Here is a 19,849-nt window from a genome sequence, read left to right as displayed (position 1 = left end):
TTTTGATTTTAAATAAATCTTGAAAATATATTCGTGGTTTCCTGAGGTTTAGTTCCACCAATTATCCTTGTGATATCTCACAGGATTGATCATTACCTAGAACGCATTTCACTCAACTAACATTCAGGGGGTTACCGGGTCGCTTGCACCCATTGGTTCTCTGTCTCAGGTTTGCATATTGACTATGTCTTCGGTACCGCAGGTCTATAGAACCCATTTCCTGGCCGTGCCCTGGAAAAGAATCTCTAAAATGTATCAGGTCTAACCTCCCTACACTAACGTTTTCTGGACAAACTTGTGCTGAGGAGTAGGGCAGCCTTCTTGCCTAAGGTTCTGGCTCATTTCCTCGTGGGGCAACCCATCACCCTGTCAGCCTTCTTTGCTCCCCACCCTTGAAAGAGTTAGAAGAAACTTCATTGGTTAGACCCGGATCATACCAAAAACCCCCATGTGGCAATCAGCTTTTTGTGCGGATCTCTGGGATACAAAAAAAGGGAAGGCAGTCTAGAAGACGACCCCTTTGATGTGGCTAGTCCTCTGTATTAAGATCTGCGACTCACTGGCCAAGAAGCAGCCACCAGAAGGTTTGAGAGCCCATTCTAACAGGACTGAGTCTGCTACCATGGCGTTGGCACATGGGGTGCCCGTACATGACATTCACCAGGCTGCGATGGGGGTTTTGGTACATGAGTTCACAAAGTACTACTGCCTTTACAGCCAAGTACAGTGTTAAGGACATTTAAGCCAGCTGGTCCTGTAGGACTTCTTGGCCTGAGTCAACTCAATAGACCCTTCATTTGGGGAGATACTGCTTTGGCATGCATCCGGAGGTGAGAAATCTGCATGTAGAATATCCATCAGGAGAATAAGTTACCTATGTTTGGTAATGTTCTTTCTATTGGGTACTCTATCTAACGGCAGAATCCTCACCTCCAACCCACCTCCCTGTTCAGTGGAGTGCCTCATTTTAACTTCTAAAAAAGTTTCCAAATTAGCAATCAGTACACTGGTACCGACAGTTTTTCCCGCTCCACGTGCAAGTTGCCGGAAAAGGAAGAATAGGAAACTGAAGTCAGTGCACAATTGTAGTACTTTTATGTGTCTCCGAAATGTAGTGCTGTTCTATCACTTCTAGGTTGGTGTAGAGCCACACAGCACCACCTAGTGGCATATGAGAGCATTGCTGCAGAGCAGTTTCCCGATCCAGTCTGGTGCTTAGGGAGGTTGAGGAATCTGCTACAGTATTTACCAGAAAGAGCTAGCTTTACCGATGTAAGTAATGTGTTCTTTTCAGTTGTGCAAAACCAGGACTACATATTTACATCTCAATTATCATAGTTGTAAATCAGTTTTTCATTGAGAATAAGTGCCTTTGTTTTAGATACAGAGGACTGGCTATAACACAACTATTTTGTAGCTCATATTATAGATTTTGCCTCAACCGTGAGTAGAGAAATTGTCACTGCAGCTCACATTTTGACTGTTCTACAGTTTGTGCCATGTGTGCACTTACAAAAAGGCTAAATAAGGCAATCTAAAAATGAAATCAAATGCTTTTTATACAAAGAGGCTAAGGCAATTATGCATCGCACCTAACACTTTAGTGGGTGAAGTTACCAATAGACTAGGGTAGTGCGCAAGTCCAGAAATCCAGCTCCCATTGTTTTCTTCACAAGAAAAAAATCCATAGACAATTGCAAAATTGGATGGCTCAGCACTACAATTTTTTGTGTGATTTTAACAGTGTGAAATTCAAATCATTGTAATTTAACACAACTGACATAATGCACAGACTCCATTGTATTTGTTCAAAAGATTTCTTTATTCATGTTCTTCTTTTATTTATTTAAAAAAAAAATATCCTTCTTTTATTAAAATATAACCAGCGTGTTTCGTCCCAACGGACTTCTTCAGGGGTTCACACGGAGGTTCTTCTGAATGAAGTGGCATGGAAATATTATACACTGATTTTCTCAACAATATCCAGATTTCCCTAGGACCTCTAGTGGAAAGGTACCCACTTGTGGATGGACCACTTTATGTGATGTGTCCTGGGGTCAAAGAGTTACAGGAAGAAATTAACATCTTATGGCATCATAGTCAAGAATCCGAGAAGGGATTTCTTATATGTATTGTCTGTAGTACTGTGATTCCTGTGAGTCAGATGGCTCAATCTGAACAACCTGTAGCATGTTCCCAAGGCAATGTTTTGGATATGGTTGAGAAAATCAGTGTCAGTTGTGTTAAATTATATTGAATTGAATGTCACACTGTTACAATCACATAAAAATTGTAATGATGAGCCATCTAATAAAATCAGTTTCCATTTTTAGGGGGAGGCACATGCAGTTGGGCCCAAAATGCTCAGAAGTATAAATATCAGCTATCCACTCTAAACTAAGAGAATCATGCACAAAGTTGGGTTTCCGACAGTACTGCTCTTATGGCAGTGAATTACTTTTGTAATACAATGAAAGTGGATTAGATTATTATGTAGTTGAAGTGCATGACATTCTGATTATGAAATAAGTACATAACATTACTTATACAGTGAAAAAGGAAGACATTTTTGCAGAAGAAGAGTACCATTTTACTGTGACAAGGGACATGAATGACAGTTCTAATAAAGCGGAAGTCCAAAGGATTGATAATACAGCTGAAGCATATGCTTGAGCCAATACAATGAATATGTAGTGCATTACCCTTGTATTACTATTATAAGAAAGAAACTATAGTATTAATACATAGGAACTGTGAGTCTACTTGGTGAGATTTGGTGTGTGTTGGATTTCAGGATTGTCCTATGTATTTGAAGGGATAACCTTCATGTAAATGTAGAGAATAGAAGGGGCTGAGAGCAGTGTAGTGGGAATCAGAGTTATCTCCACCTAAGTCACTATATGTTCATGTACCCGTGAGTACAAGTTTGACATTTCTAATGCAGTGGGAGTTCACGACATTCCAAATACACTTTAATAGTGTGGAAATATGTCCCTTTCTTTCGAGAGTCAAAATGCACAATATTGTAAATACTGTGGAGTGACATGACATATTAGTTAGAGTTCTCCCTACTTTATGCTTAGAATGATATTTCAATGACCGAAAAGAGGAACAGGGATTCTATATCTTGAAATATCAAGCTTACAAAAACTAGGAAATATTTTATTCCTAATAATACACATCACACAGTCACCCATCTCTGTCTCAGTGAGTTGAATGCTAGCTGCAAGCCATATTTTTAAAACTTGACAAAGTCAACTCCGCCTTCCACCCTTTTGTGGTCATTATTAAATTGAATACCATTAAATCAGGTCATTGTAACACCTGCCATTCACATTGCTTACAAAAGGTTCAGTAGGAAGTACTGTACAAAAAGGGTATCATTATAAATCCTTAGTCTACTGCTCCTTTCGATACAGGTGAGGCTCTAGTTGAAGATATGTAGAATACAATGTGGAATCTGTATTGTGGAAATGAGCATGATAACATTCAGCTAATTGTTTATTGCAATCTCAATTTGTGTTTATTTAGTATCAGATACTACTATTGGATTTTTCCGTTAGAGGGTATGGTAAATTGCAATAATGCAACAAACATTGTACAATACTTTATGTATCTCCTTATGGGAATTTGACTCTGAATTATCATGAAAAGGTAATTCAGCAGAAAGAATGTGAACTGCTAGTTTTCCCTTTGTTTAAGTAGCAGTTGATGCTCTGTTCCGGGATCCGCATTTCACATAGACTGCTACTTTCTAATATTACAGTACAGTAGTAATGCTATTTTCTTTTTACAAGTAATTACAGATGTCACAGAAACTAGATTCTAATAAAGAATATACAGGTATGGCTACGGTATACTGGTATGGCTTTCATGTATTATATCACAGATAAAGTGATATGCCATTAATATGCAGTGGAAGGGTATGTCATTACATGTCCACAAAGCCCTCCACAATGCCGGACCTGCATACCTCAACCGCCGCCTCTCCTTCTACACTCCCACTAGACATCTCCGCTCTGCCCAAATGGCCCTAGCCACCATCCCACAGATCCGCAAGACCACAACTGGATGAAGATCCTTCTCCTACTTCGCTGCGAAGACCTGGAATTCCCTACTGCTATATCTCAGGCAATCATTGTTGCTGCCTCAATTCAGGAAGGACCTCAAGACCTGGCTCTTTAACTGAACCTCAGATCCCCCCCACTCAACGCCTTGAGACCCTAACGGGTGAGTAGTCGTGTTATACAAGAAACGTGATTGATTGATTACAGTAGAGTGGAAGAACATGCCATTCATAATACAATAGAACTGAATGCCATTCTTAAATCAGTGGAAGTGCTTGCCATTCACAATACAGTGAAAATGCCACATTTGCCTTCTTACCGTCCATATTCTTCTCGCAGGAATGCCAGAAACCTGTGTGAAAGTATCTGTAGGAGAACTTGTCGTCGCCTGTGTCCCAGTTGTAATGTACCGCGTTGGGGTCCTGGGTCCCATTCACCTCTCCAGGGTCAGCAAAGCTGCCGTTGAGGTTGAGCATTAGGCAGTTCTTGGTCTTCACCGCCGAAAGGCAGGGTGGCTTGACCACCTTGTGGGTGCCTTCGCACCAGTAGCTGGTGAAGAAGGCGCCCACTGATGACGTAAGTGCCAGGGAGTTCAGCACCACTGCGAGCTGAGCTCGGGCTCTCCTGCTCAGCTCGATCATTGTGTCTAGGGCGCACAGAGCTTCGGAGAGGGTCTACATGTGTTTCATGGAAAATACTTTTCTGTAAAAATGAGAACATTTATGGTCAAAAATTAAAACTTACTCATTGCTTTTTTTTCTCCTGTTATTTTTAATTAACTTAATTCTACTACCACCACTACTACTGCTAGCAATAAAAAACAATCATTAAAGTAATGTTAATAATACAAACAGTTATAACGATATTTATATTGTTAAAAATCCTGATTATTTTCAAACCCAAAATGCTTAGCACCCACCTAGAGAAAGGTAGATTTAGCCATTCATTCTGTGGATGAACAAATAAGTGAGCACGGTAATAATATCATCAATTGTTCAAGCCTCTAGAGCCCCAGGTGTCCTATTTAAAGAGCCATTATTGTTTATCATAGGAATATGTTTCTTAAGTAGCATTTATTACTATCTTCCTTTAATTTCAAAGCACTGTAAATATAAAATGCATGTCTCTTAACATTCTTTTTTAACTTACTGTACTATGTGAAGGAATATTTTATATTTACATGTAAAATAATTAGCTAATCGAATGAATGCTTAAAATAACGCAAAGAAGATTTATGTAGTGCTTTATGCAAAGCTTCACTGGCAAAAGTGCTGAACCACTTAATTCAGTATTCTTCTTCTCTGTTAGTACAGCAATTGGCTGACAAAATTGCAAATTGTTTCATTCTTGATACATCTAAGCAAATCTGCAAAACACCCACAGCTCCATCTCAAGAAGAAAGTTTTTTTTGTGCTCTTTTCTGCAGCGGATGTGGCTTGGTCAATAAGCTGTAGGGCACAGCCTTGGAATCTGAATTATACGATTGATAATTTTTATTAGCATAAAAATAATTAATTTACAATGGCCATGAATGAATATTCAGGTTTTGAAAAGAATACAGAATGAATAACAACCAAAATTAATGTAGCAGCAACAACATAACATTAAACGGAGAGTTTTAAACTGAGTACTAACCATAATATGCAAATAAACATAATAACAGGCACTATTTCTTCAAAACAAAGTTTGAGACTTTTTTTTAGACTAGTAAGAATTTATTAACAGTAGCCTGCAAATGAATGTTCAAATTTTGAAAAGAGTACAGAATGAATAACAACCAAATATTAAAGTAGTAATAACTTCACACTAAAAAGAACGTTTAAAATTTAGTACACACCATAAAATGCAAACAAATATGACAACAGGCACTGTTCCTTAAATACAACTGCATTTTGTGGAGGTCTGAGTTATAATTCTCGCTTTCCTGCTTCACCACATTAGCGATGATTATAAGTCAGGTGGAGGCGTATTCCCGTGTGGGATACTGCTCTGCCTCACCATGAATGGTGTTGAATGTTCTCTAACCCAGACTCACCAGGTGCAAGAACACTGATCCTGATTTTACTGGCTGGAAAATCTGGCTGATGAAATAGCTTGTAGGTCGGGCTGCAGGTGCACCATGGCATTGGTCCATGGTCATCCCCTCCTACAGGCACAGAGAGACCCCATGCATTGCTACCCCATGCTAAACGATACCCTCTCGGGTGACGAGCACGCTCTACAAATCCACCTTACATTACAGTCGATCCTGCCTCCTACCTTTCCATCTGCCTCATCCTCATCACTCTCCATCAACGCTCCCTACCCACACTAGCCCCCCTGTTCCCACTTGCCACTAGATGAGGGCATGTGGTAAATATGAACATTAATCTCGATGGAAAAGGGAACCAAAGTGTATCCGCTGTTATGTCTCATTCTGTGGGCATTTACTACTAATTGCACCATACTGGCAGGGTATTGCTGCACGGTAGAGGTTTTACAGGTGCAAAGTTACCAACACACCAGTACCATGCAACATGTAATCGAGGCCCATGTATCATTATAAAATTATGCCTTTCAACTCCTTGTCCAGGCCTCTTCCGCGTCCTGCAAACGGAACACCTAGAAACTAGGGATTTCTTTACTTATTTCCCAATTGGATAACCAAGTAACTGCCCACGAGGCGCTCCATGGTAGCACAACCAATGCTTCGTGGACACAATATAGACTCAATGTACCATCACAGCTATAACTCTATGAAGAATAAGACTTTATTCACAGGTTTTACAATTGAAACTATTGGAGTGACATATTTGAAGAAGTGATACTGGACCCATGACATATCACTGCTTTCCATCTGAGTTCTTGCACTGCAGTGCACAGGTGGTGAAGCGTCAGTCAATATAGTTATGATGCATATATAGTGGAAAAGGCTCCTGTGTCATCTTGCAGTGGCAGTAAGACCATCAGCTAGCACAGAGAGATCAGTGTTGTTAACTTTCTACTTATTACCCTGAGCAGCAGTGATGCCCTGGTCACTGTCACTGGATTCAAGCAAGCCTGGCTGAAATGCCAGAAACCGGTCCCAGGATGCTTGTTTCCGGTCCAGGGAAGACATGGCTCGGCAGTGCGGGCTGGACTGTTCCCATGAGGCACAGGGTCAGACTGATTTGCATATGGCCATGTCTGAACTGGGGTGGCGGAGTGAGCTAAAGAATGATGATGGATTAAACCCAGATCATTTGACTGGGGGTGAGTGCTTGCAATGTTCAACACTCCGTCCATCATCCCCTTTGGTTTTGCTACTCTTGGTGTTCTACACAAACCTTGACTAGCTGTAGGTCGTGTTGGCTGCCTCTCCCCCATCATCTACACCCTTGCTTAGGTCCCTCAAACCCGCAGCTACCACTTAGACTTGTGTCACATTAAGAAGAGTGAATATAAGTAGCTACTTCTACCTTTAGGCCACAGTCCACACTTAGGGATGTCTTGTGCAAGCTTGCCAATCAGTGTGAGGCCCATCTCTTGAACTATAATGTGTGCTCCTCTTAGCTGCAAGAGCTGGTAAAGGTTGTCTGAGCCAGTGGTCTGCACCCAAGCACTGCTGGGTAAAACCCAAACAAAGTCACATGTCACAAGTCACGAACTCACCCCACCCCCAGAGGCTGCTCCCTCCTACCAAGAAAGAGCATGCAACCAACGTACGTAAAAAGGTGTCCATTCTTGGACCTTTTTTTGCAAACACTTTGAAAATTGGGAGTAAACACTGCGCCACATTTCCCATGATGCACTATGAGAGCGCTGTTGCTGGTTTACATATCAATGTGTTACACGTGTGATTAAAATGGATTGCTAAGGTTAGTGGTGCTGGTGGTCCTCTGACCATAGTCACAAAATCAACAGGTCATGCACACTCACTGGCACTGCTCCTTTCAGACGAGAATCAAAAATTTAAATTTACTCTTGTAACGGGATGTCCGGGACGGACTGCGCTTGATCTGATCAGCAAACACAACGCCTGCTCTGCACTAAAGACGCCGTGATGATGGGGAGGGCTTTCGCACAGCTGCCAATCAGCGTGCTCCCCATCTGTTGCAATTTAATTTGAACTTCTGGTCCGATGAGCCCTTGGCGGGTGCCTGAGCCGGTGGTCTGTACTTGAGTGTTGTTGGGTCTTTGGCCGCAGGAGCAAAAGCAGCAAGTTAACACCTCCCTTCTGACGCGTCCCAATAGAATCAAGCATGTGCACATAGAGGGATGCTTGGCATGGGCTGCACTTGAACTTACCATCGAACACTATGAGAAATGCAAATAAACAAACTGCCCTGCACTACATCTAACATGATGATGTTTGGAAGGCCTCTTGCAGGGCACTACTAGTCCTGAAAAAAGAAATAGAGGACTAACCTAACTAAGCAGTATGCAAGTGACATCCCGGCCCGTGATATCACTGCACGTGACATCACGGTGCATGACATCAGGGCGCATGACATCACACGTGGCATTATTGGAAGTGGCATCACAAGCCACGATTTTACAGGAAGTGGCATCACAAGAAGTTACATCAGATCTTAAACCCTCACATAAATGTTTAGCAGGTCTATCATGAGTACATTTGAGTGCAATTCGAGTATACATGCACACCCTCCTCATTTAGGCAGGAGACTCACACTTTTGTAAGCTGCACATAAAACAGCGTTGCCTTTTGTCAGCGTAAAGCTTCATTTACCCAAAGATTGAACAAACTAACTCTACTGCCAGCCTACTCAGCCAGGCATAATATTCCATACGCAGCACATTTCCATGTAGATGTGATAGCTTTAACTGCCTGCGCTCTCCAGAGGTGAGACCACTCTCCTATGCAAAGTATTCTTTCTCAGCCTTACCCACCTGCACTCATTTTGGGAGATTGGGACTCATTTTTTGCCAACAGATCATGACCCAAAGCAATAGAAAAAAACAGAAATGGAGAAAGGAGAGATATGAAAAAACAATGATGAATGCAGAATAGGGGTTGAAAAAAGAACCTACAAGAATAAGCAATTTTAGGGTAGTGAAAGAAAGGTTATGGCAACCTTCACATTCTGCAATAGGACCCTAAGAAAAAGTTTGGGGCTCTGCATTTATGTTTTTACAAATTACACACTGCTCGCCAAAATGTCACTTCCACATTTAGCAACAGACATCTCTCTTATTCGCATTGTTGGCATAACTATATCTAAACAACCCTCCCATTTACCAGTGCAACATGACAGCTCACGCTAGAATCAGTAACGCCTGAATGTACAAACAAAGAATGGACCATAAATTTCAAAGTAAGCGGGACCTGCTCATCAAAATAAGTGTAAGCTGCACAGTATCCAAGGACGAAAAGGAATCGGTGACACAGGTAACTCACAAGAAAAAGGCACATGCAATTCCAGTCCGAACTAGCACTTTCAAGAAAATATTGGCCTTTCTAAGGAAATATTACTAGTTTGTTTAGGAAAACTAGCCAAGTGGGGTGATGTAGGAACAGCAAGAGACACCACAAACTATCGCCAGTCATCAGAATCCACACTGGACTTTACTTGCTAAAAAGAACTCTGCATACTCTAGACATGTTACACTGTCAACGTGGTGCACCACGGCCTACTTTTTTACAGCAATACTGACCTGTGGGCTTACCTATTCACTGTAACCTCATTCTGAAGGAGCAAGTCCTAGGTAAGCACACATGATCTTTCATTTCATAGATAGCATAACTCTGAATTACATCAGTCCTCAAACCTAAAAGAATCATAACAACAAAGCTAACCTGTATTATTGTGTTTTAAGACAGTACATTGCAAACTTTACATCGCTGCAGTAGGTAGGTGTGAGAAGAGCAAGAAAAAAACACCCATACCTCAGCAGGGTAAGAACTTGGCAAAATTTAACACAGCCATATCTAGCACTCTTGAATGTACAAAGTTACAAAAATGCAACTTGTCTTCTTTTCAAGGAAAACAGCTCTTCAACATTTAGTGATTGGAACTGGTAAATAAAGCACACAATTTCAAATGTTTGGAAATAATTTTTTGTTGTGGGGTGACAGGTTTAGATACTTCTTCTCAAAACTGAAATATCTGGGTCATAGAGAAGCAAGCAGGATTATGCAAGGCAGTCCTTATTTGAAGTGAAGAGTGCACAATTGCACCATATGCCCGCTACCCAAGCTTTAACCTAATTTGTCAAGAATTAAAGATAAAGCATGTAAAACAGGAGAAATCAAGATATGTCCATCTAATTGCTGAAATGAACAATGTGAAAGCAGAAAACCTGGGATCAACCCCGGCTTCCCAGCTTGACCAAATTCTCTGTTCCTAGGCAAATCTCTCTCTGGCGTTTGATTTAATAAGCTGTAATGTTGCACCATGTCTAATAAGAATCTTGGATGTGGGGAAAAGAGGAGCCAAATAGGTTCACGTCCGGGAAGAGACCTGTGAAGAAAGTTTGACTAAAAGGCCCACCTGCCTTCTACCCTCATGGAGCTCTAAATTGGACGCTACTAAAGAAATGCAAGCATAGCAACCAAATGGGTAGGTATGTCTGGCATGTATGAGTGTGGCGATTGGAAGTTTCACAATTAAATGCAAACAAATAGGATATTAATGGGATCCTTTTGAGGTCCTGATGAAAGCCAACTAGCGTGGTGAGGCATTGGTGTGATGGCTGAAACATGTTAAACCAGGGTTACAAACTATACTAATTTCCTTAGTGCATCCCCACCTATTTTTAACTCGTCAGGGTGCCCTTTGAAAATAAAATTAACCCCCAGGACACCCTAACCTATTTTAAATCTAGGATCCCACCCAATAACCAAAAAGCTTCCTTGGCTACCAAGGTTGAGCCCATCCAGATACACTACATATCTGGACGAGGATTCTATGATGAAGCATGCCATTTGGAATTCCAAGGGGTGAGAGCCCTGCTAATGCCTTAGCATGAGCCCCTTGGGCGGGTATGGAGAGAGAGGATAAGCACAGTAGAGATTTTTTTCCTGTTGGTTTTCTATGGTTACGTATTTGGGAAGGTGAGCAAATCCTGTATCACTTCTCAGTCACTCCTTCTTGGAACATAGTATTAAGAATCTAAGCCACATATATAATACATTTGACATTTGGATTTTAATGTGGCTTCTGCCTGCCAGCCACATCTAACCTCATGCACCAAGAATTAAACACAAAACATTGACTTTTGATGCGAAATAGAAATAAAGAGATGTCCATTTAGTGGCTGAATTGCACAAAGTGAATAAAGAAAACCTATGAGCTGCCCATGACCTCCATATGCCAGGTGGGGGCCGAGGTGATGATTGAGCGCTGTCGTCCTGGTGCAATGCTCTATCAAGAAGAGGGCCGTTGCACTGTGCAATGCTGTGACATGAAGGGGCATTTTTCTGTGCACACTGTCATACAACCCATATGCCAACAGGGGGGCCTGAAGTGAGAGGGATGTCGCCCTGGAGCAGCGTGCAGCTTTGAAGGAGAAGAAAGCCATTAATCTCAGAGGAAGAGCAACGATTCAACTACCCAACAATCCAGGAGGACCCATGACCTGCTGTGGATTCAGGAAGGCTTACCACATAGGCACAGGAGCGTGTGGATGCCTGCCGTCTCTACCATAGCATCCAGTCTTCTGCTCACCACCGGGCCGCAGACACAAGAACGGGCACTCCGACCGCCCACTCCAGTGAAAGAGGGTAAGACTGAATACTGTACCCCCAATACAGGGCTTGCTCAGACTGACACGCAACAGCGCGGAGGCACTTTGACTTTCTCAAAGCCATCATGGAACTTCTAAGACTTGAACTCACTAGCCGGCCTAGCTGAAATGCCCCCTCACATAAATAGAGAAGAACCTCGATTCTCTTACAGGGAAGTGAAACTCATGAGCTGATCTGAGGAAAGCTAGTGTGCATGCCTTTAGAAGACTGCGTATATAATTTGCACACAAAATACACAGGTGGATGTATGAGAGCGCCAAAGCAACACTCATGCTAAACCTACCTAATGCACAGTAACGAAAGGTAGCACAATGGGCTGGCTTGCATATTTCTTTTTCCCAAAGCCAATCAAAAACTATCCTAGAGGCTATTTCCTCTTTGTATGTGTGCTGCAGAATGCAGCATACATGCAAAGAGGAAATAAAAAGGAGAAATGGATATATTTATTCTTGTTACGCCAGCCTCAGATAGACTCACCAGTTTGGTGCAAAGCAATATTAACAAGCCTTTGTAAATATGTTTTTTTGTCAAAATACATCGATGGATGCACAGGAATCCCCTAGCACCACTCATGTAATGCCTACCTGATAAGGTAATGCAAGGAAGGGGAATGTGCTGCCTTGCATTTTTTTATTTTTATTAAGTTTGGTCTTTTTTACAAGCCCACACAAACGCGATTTATGTGGTACTGTAAATCCCAAAATAGATTGTGCGTCAGGGTTGTGCCAGAAAAGTGACTTAACCCTGACACAAATTCTGGGCCTCAATTTATAAATTTATTTGAGAAAGTGGCAACAAGAAGAAAACTGACAGTATACCTGTTAGACCCACTGACAGAATATTGACACCTAAAATATCCCCCTACCAAAATATTGTGTCATAAATATCGAAGTCAAAAATATCTACATCCTATATTTATAATGGTAAGTACAAAAATATCAAAAAGAAATTATCGGTATCATTAACATAGTTGTAAAAAATATCATTTTTTTAGATGTATATAAAATAAAATAATGAATATTAAATATATTAAATAGTAACATTAATTGTAAAGAAATAGATTTAATATACATCTTAACAAATATAACAAATAAACCTAATTCAAAAAAGTTAAATATATATATAATATATATATATATATACCTATTTACTTTAAAACATTTATCAAACTGAAAATTGTAATGCTTTTTATAGTTAAGAATGAAATAAAATTATATATATATATATATATTCACTTAAAAAACCATAGGTTTCACACATGTTATAGTTAGCTGGACATTTCACTCGTAAAAAACCAATGAAATTCCCCCGTTATAGTTAGTGCAGGCAACTATAACTCACGCGACCGCAATCCTCTGCTGATGACGTCAGATATACATCACTGTATTTAGACACTTATTTACCCATGTCTTCTTCCATTAATCTTTAGCTATATATATATTACAAATATTTATTTTTCATAAAGACACATATGTCATCAGTGATGTAATATCTGACGTCATCAGCAGAGGATTGCGGTCGCGTGAGTTATAGTTGCCTGCACTAACTATAACGGGGGAATTTCATTGGTTTTTTACGAGTGAAATGTCCAGCTAACTATAACATGTGTGAAACCTATGGTTTTTTAAGTGAATTTGCAAGGTTTTTTAAATGCTAATTCGTAACTATAACGTGTGTGGAACCTATGGTTTTTTCAGTGAATTTGTACAGTTTTTTAAATGCTAAGATATGTATTTATTAATTTTTTTTTTTTATCAGGTTTTTCACCTTGCGCGCCCACGGTTCGCAGTGCGTGCCGTGCGCGCGCGGTGCGCGCACATCGCGATTTAAAAAAAAAAAAATGTTTTTTTCTCCCTTGGGGGTCCTTCTGTGAACCCCTGACCAAGGCTAGGGGGTCAGGAACTGTCCACTCTGCCCCCTTTTCACGCTCTCCACCTTTTTTTTCAACCCCTCAGACTGTGAGAGACAAAATGGCGGCCGACACTTCCTGGTTTCGACCGATTCGAATGTTTACCGACATCTAACGACCAATCAGAATTGCGCACGCGCACGGCAGGGTGCGCGCACAGTGCGCCCACGGTGCGCGCGTATAGATATTGATATGCTTTTAAATGCTATTTTCTTAGGAAATACTGAACAGATTTACACCAGACCTGCAAAAGGCACTTCCTTGACCTTATGGCTACCTCTCTGCCAAATTTCACGTAATTCTGTTCAGCCGTTCGGGCTGTAGCTGCGACTAAAGGTCCTATGGGAAAATGCATGGGGAAAACGCGTTTTGGGACCCCCCCTTTTTCTCGGCCCCCGCTTGACGAATCACCCCGAGACATATGTCATCAGTGATGTAATATCTGACGTCATCAGCAGAGGATTGCGGTCGCGTGAGTTATAGTTGCCTGCACTAACTATAACGGGGGAATTTCATTGGTTTTTTACGAGTGAAATGTCCAGCTAACTATAACATGTGTGAAACCTATGGTTTTTTAAGTGAATTTGCAAGGTTTTTTAAATGCTAATTCGTAACTATAACGTGTGTGAAACCTATGGTTTTTTCAGTGAATTTGTACAGTTTTTTAAATGCTAAGATATGTATTTATAATTTTTTTTTTTTTATCAGGTTTTTCACCTTGCGCGCCCACGGTTCGCAGTGTGTGCCGTGCGCGCGCGGGGCGCGCACATCGCGATTAAAAAAAAAATGTTTTTTTCTCCCTTGGGGGTCCTTCTGTGAACCCCTGACCAAGGCTAGGGGGTCAGGAACTGTCCACTCTGCCCCCTTTTCACGTTCTCCACCTTTTTTTTTCCCCCCCTCAGACTGTGAGAGACAAAATGGCGGCCGACACTTCCTGGTTTCGACCGATTCGAATGTTTACCGACATCTAACAACCAATCAGAATTGCGCTCGCGCACGGCAGGGTGCACGCACAGTGCGCCCACGGTGCGCGCGTATAGATATTGATATGCTTTTAAATGCTATTTTCTTAGGAAATACTGAACAGATTTACACCAGACCTGCAAAAGGCACTTCCTTGACCTTATGGCTACCTCTCTGCCAAATTTCACGTAATTCTGTTCAGCCGTTCGGGCTGTAGCTGCGACTAAAGGTCCTATGGGAAAATGCATGGGGAAAACACGTTTTGGGACCCCCCCTTTTTCTCGGCCCCCGCTTGACGAATCACCCCGAGACTTTCAGGGTAGGAGCTGAACGGAGCGCCCCATTAGTTTTGAAAATTTCGCGAGGATTCGTCAACCGGCGCCAAAGTTATTCAAAATAGAATTTTGAGATTTCCTATGGAAACTAGGTTGTAACTATAACTATCTACTGGCGACCGCCAGTAGATAATATATATATATATATATATATACATACATACATACTTATACCACTAACATAACATCTATAAAAAAGCAAACCATTCTTATTAAATTAAAACATTAAACTATTTAAAGAATCTTTACATTTAGTAAACATTATTTTATAAATTACAAATATTAATAATTAAAAATATTATAATTTCAAATAATCAAAACATAATAATATAAATTATTTCAATACAAAATACATTACAACATTAATTACACATACTATTCCCACTACAATTTAAACAAAACTATGCAAACTATTAAAATAAATATATACAAAATGTACCACTCCCACTTAGCACAACACATAAATTTGAGACTGGAGAAAAATAAAAATGAAAAAATCTCCCTCCAATAAATGCAACAGTAGTAAAAGTGACAGACTGCACATAGGTAATATTTACTGCACCCATTCCAGCAAATACAACACTAGGGAAGCTGTTAAAGAGCAGATGGGTAAAATGTACTATTCCCATTCCACTGAGTGTAACAGTAGGGAAAGTGTTGAATTGCAGAGGGATCAAATTTACTACTCCCACTCCAGTCAGTGCAACGGTAGAGAAAGTGTTGGATTGCAGAGGGATAAGATGTAATATTGCCCCTCCAGTCAGTCTAACAGTAGGGAAAGTGTTGGATTGCGGAGGAGTAAAAATTACTATTTCCACTCCAGTGAGTGCAACAGTAGGGAAAGTGTTGGATTGCTGAGGGGTACAAATTACTATTCACACTCCAATGAGTACAACAGTAGGGAAAGTGTTGAATAGCAGAGGGGTACAAATTACTATTCCCACTCCAGTGAGTGCAACATTAAGGAAAGTGATGGATAGCACAGGGATAAAATGTACTATTCCCGCCGCAGTCAGTACAACAGTAGGGAAAGTGTTGGATTGTGTAGGGGTAAAAATTACTATTCCCACTCCAGTGAGTGCAGCAGTAGGGAAAGTGTTGGCTAGCAGAGTGGTCAAATTTACTATTCCCACTCCTGTCAGTACAACAGTAGGGTAAGTGTGGGATTGTGAAGGGGTAAAATGTACTATTCCTACTCCATCACTTCTAATTTAAAAACAAACAAAATATCATTAACAAAATAAAAATATTTTAAAAACAAAGTAAATAATAATATATAAAAATATTTTGTAAATAAAAATATATTTAATATTGAATACATATCACAAATAGCTACAAATATTATATTAAATAAAATAAAAAAATAAAATTCAGCTGCAGAGACCTGGCTGTTACCAGTAAATATGAGGGAATAATAATTGTAAGATAACTCTGGGGGTTAATGCTGTTGCTGGAAAGGTCTGTGTTTTGTCAAGCCTCAGTTTTGACTCAAAGTAGCATAGAGGGTTAATGTGTCTCCTGCAAAGCACCTCATGTAACATGCAAATGAAAGATTTTATTTTATGTAGATGGGTAAGTGGGTCACTGCTTTGAACACATAGGTGCACATGCATCAAAATTTGGAAAAGCGATTCCTTATTAGCGAGAAATAAGGAATCGTTATTAAGGAATCGCATTTCTGAATGCATCAACAGATTCGGTAAAAAAAAGCGATTTCTTAAAAATCGCTATTATTTACCGAATCCACAATAGCGAGTAGAGCAAACACCGATTAGCAAAAAGCGATTTCGGTATTCGCGAAATCGGTATTAATGATTTCGGTATTAGCGAAATCGGTAATAGCGAAATCGGTAATAGCGAAATCGGTAATAGCGATTTTGCAAAAAACCGGTCGCTCTGGGAACGGGCTTATGACATCACTACCAGGAAGTACAGCTGCCCCACCCTCATTCACTCGCCTGAGGAGCTCACAGGAGGAGGAACAGGACACAGGCTGAGGCTAGAGAATCCTCACTGACAACACTTCCACCCTACCCTCACCCGGATGGACAAGGATGCACCAGGATGCACCAGGCACCGCTGAAACAGCCAGGAAGAGGAAGAGAAAGTTCTCTGACCGGGAACTGGAGCACCTGATCGAGGGGGTGAGCAGCAAGCATGATAGGCTGTTCGGAAAGCTGTCTCTCAAGGTGCCAGAGGGGGAGAAAAGACGCATATGGCTGCGCCGTGGGAGTGACGCCCTGCAGCATCGATGAACTAAAGAAGAGGTGGTACGACCTCAGGAAGAGGGCCAAGGAGAGGATCGCAGAAAGGGTCAGGGAGGCAGCTGGCACAGGAGGGGGGCTATCCACAGTGCCTGCAAACACTGCCCTTGAGGAGCTAGTCGAGGGGACCATCGAGCCAGAGGCGGTCGTGGGAGTCACGCAGATGGACACCTCCGGCGCAGCCACAACTGAACAAGGTAAGATGCATGCCTGCGCCCATACTCTGAATATCGTATACCCATTCCCATCCCCCCAGCTCGATCACAGTGTGCAGTGTGCAGGCAGAGGCACACCACACATATTCCCTCATATCAGTAGTGCATCATGGGAGTCGTAATCATGTCAGCCAGGTGTGCAAGTATAGTCATAAATGCAAAAATAATTCCGATCAGCAGTAGAAGCAAAACATAGACTCAAATAATGTAATTAATAGAAGGACATGTATGAAAAATTACAAACAGATGTAGTCATAATCCAACTAACCATGCACTGTTTCACACACAGATGCATCTCCTGGCGATTCAGATGACAGCGGCCGCCTCATCATCTCGGAGACACCAGCTGATTCTGATGGTGACACTCCGCAGGAGGGTCAATCCCCACCTCCACCAGCAACTATACCACCACCACCACCACCACCACCACCTGCTGCGCCAACTGCAACCAAACCGCCAAGACGCAGGGCACAAGTCCCCCCCATGCAGGTGATGGATGCATGCCCAAGTCCTGCAACACCAACTGGGCCAAGTCCGACAGTTGTCACACTGCCAGCACCACCACCAGCACGTGGCCGACTCTCGCAGCGGCGCAGGTCCCTGCGCAGTACTTCTGATGTAGCCGACCAGGCAAGCTCCTCATATGGTGGCATCGAGGCACAGATGCTGCGTGTCCAGCGCCTGCAGGGGAGACACATGGGACCATTAGCCTACACATGTCGCGCCTTGCAAAGCAAATGTGTACCCTGACAGACGCTGTGCGGGACATGACCACAGTTGTGGCAGAGGGGAATGGAAAACTGAGTGAGGACCTCCAGGAACTCACCCGTGCCATCAGAGCAGGGCATCACAGTGAGCGATGGAGGCACAGACAGAACTTGCTCCATTCCACTGCATCAACCAAGGCCATCACTAGGCTGTGCAACAGCACTGCTGTATTGTCCCGACGCTCCGTGTCACTGCAGGTGGACCTCGGCCAATATTGTGGTGACGTGGCAAAGGCCTTAGGCCAGGTGACCACTGCAGTGGAACACTTGCAGAGCTGAACTTTCAGTGGCAGCACCTTGGGAGGGGAGGACGGCAGTGAGGCTGCCTCAAGTGTCAGCAGCGTATCCGTGGTGGAGACCAGCACCAGGAGGCACAGTTTGCGCTGCTCCACAGCCACAGGGACAGGCCGTGGTGAGGTGGAGGAGACAGGTGATAGGAGCCTGGGTGTTCGTGGCAAGCGCCACTAGTCATACAGTACGGCATCCCTGACCATGGTGGGGTATCCATGGCCCTGTCCAATTGTACTATTGCACACCCGTGATTACAACGGGCATGTTTTGGTCCTCATTCTGTGGGGGAACTGTAATTCACATTTATGTGTGACCGCACATACATCAGTGCTTCTGTGCATTAAACAGTAGCACCACTAATGATATCGTCATGGCTCATTCTTACCTGTGTCAGAAATGATGTTGCGTAATGTATGTCCGCCTCCTTTGGCTCTCAGCTGTGTTAGGAACGTGTGCCTGTCGGTATTGTGCGGGTGGTTGGTCATCCCGGTAGTCGTCATTCCTGTCCACCTCTATGGGTATCCCCCTTCTGGTTGCGATGTTGTGCAGCATGGCACATACTGCTACAATCTGCAGCAGGTGTCTGGTTTGTATTGCAAGGCACCACCAGTCTTATGTAAGATTCGGAAGCGACTCTTCAGAATCCCAAATGTCCTCTCTATCACATTTCTGGTGCTTATGTGGCTTGCGTTGTAGCGTTGCTCCTGTGGTGTTGCTGGATTGATTTAGGGGGTGAGGATGTATTCACGCAGGGCGTATGCACCGTCACCTACAGGATGGAAGCAAAGGCTTAGCGACAGTGATGAATATACATGTATGATGCTCATTTTATGAAGAAGTATGTGTACGTACCAAGCAGGAGTTCCTCTCCAAATTCTCCATTGAGTAGGCGCCTGTGGATGCCACTGTGTCGGAATATGTAGGAGTCGTGTGTGCTCCCTGGAAATTGTGCCACTAGGTCCGTGATGATGTGCTTTGCATCGCACACGGCCATCACGTTGATGGAGTGGTAGGACTTGCGGTTACGGAAAATGTACTCATTGGCTGAGGGTGGACAGATAGGGACATGCGTGCAGTCAATGCATCCTATGACATGGGGGAATTGGGCCACCTGGTAGAATGCCTGTTTGGTGTGGTCCAACTGCTGTGGGGTTGTGGAGAAGCTGATGTGGTTATGTATCATTGTCAGCATGGCATCAATGAATTTGTGGAAGAAGCGTGATAGTGCGCTTTGTGATACGCCTCCCGCAATGGCGATGACCCCCTGAAAACTTCCAGAGGTGCAGGCTGCATAGGACCTGGACGTGCGCAG

The 19,849-nt window shown here is 42.5% G+C and overlaps 1 protein-coding gene across 1 annotated transcript in view; it reads right to left on the bottom strand.

The window, feature by feature from the left end:
* The window catches only part of LOC146809709 (germ cell-specific gene 1-like protein), a 138,642-nt gene that overhangs the window by 94,783 nt on the left and 24,010 nt on the right, over positions 1-19,849 (bottom strand). The window contains exon 2 of the mRNA XM_085614370.1: positions 4,387-4,769. Coding sequence (XP_085470496.1) covers positions 4,387-4,708 — 322 coding nt within the window. The 5' untranslated portion in view covers positions 4,709-4,769. The remainder of the gene's footprint in view (positions 1-4,386; positions 4,770-19,849) is intronic.

Source organism: Triturus cristatus, chromosome 7 (assembly GCF_964204655.1).
Source record: "Triturus cristatus chromosome 7, aTriCri1.1, whole genome shotgun sequence".
Classification (NCBI taxonomy): Eukaryota; Metazoa; Chordata; class Amphibia; order Caudata; family Salamandridae; genus Triturus; species Triturus cristatus.
Note: the sequence above shows the minus strand (reverse complement) of the source record. Positions and strands in the feature narration are given on the sequence as shown.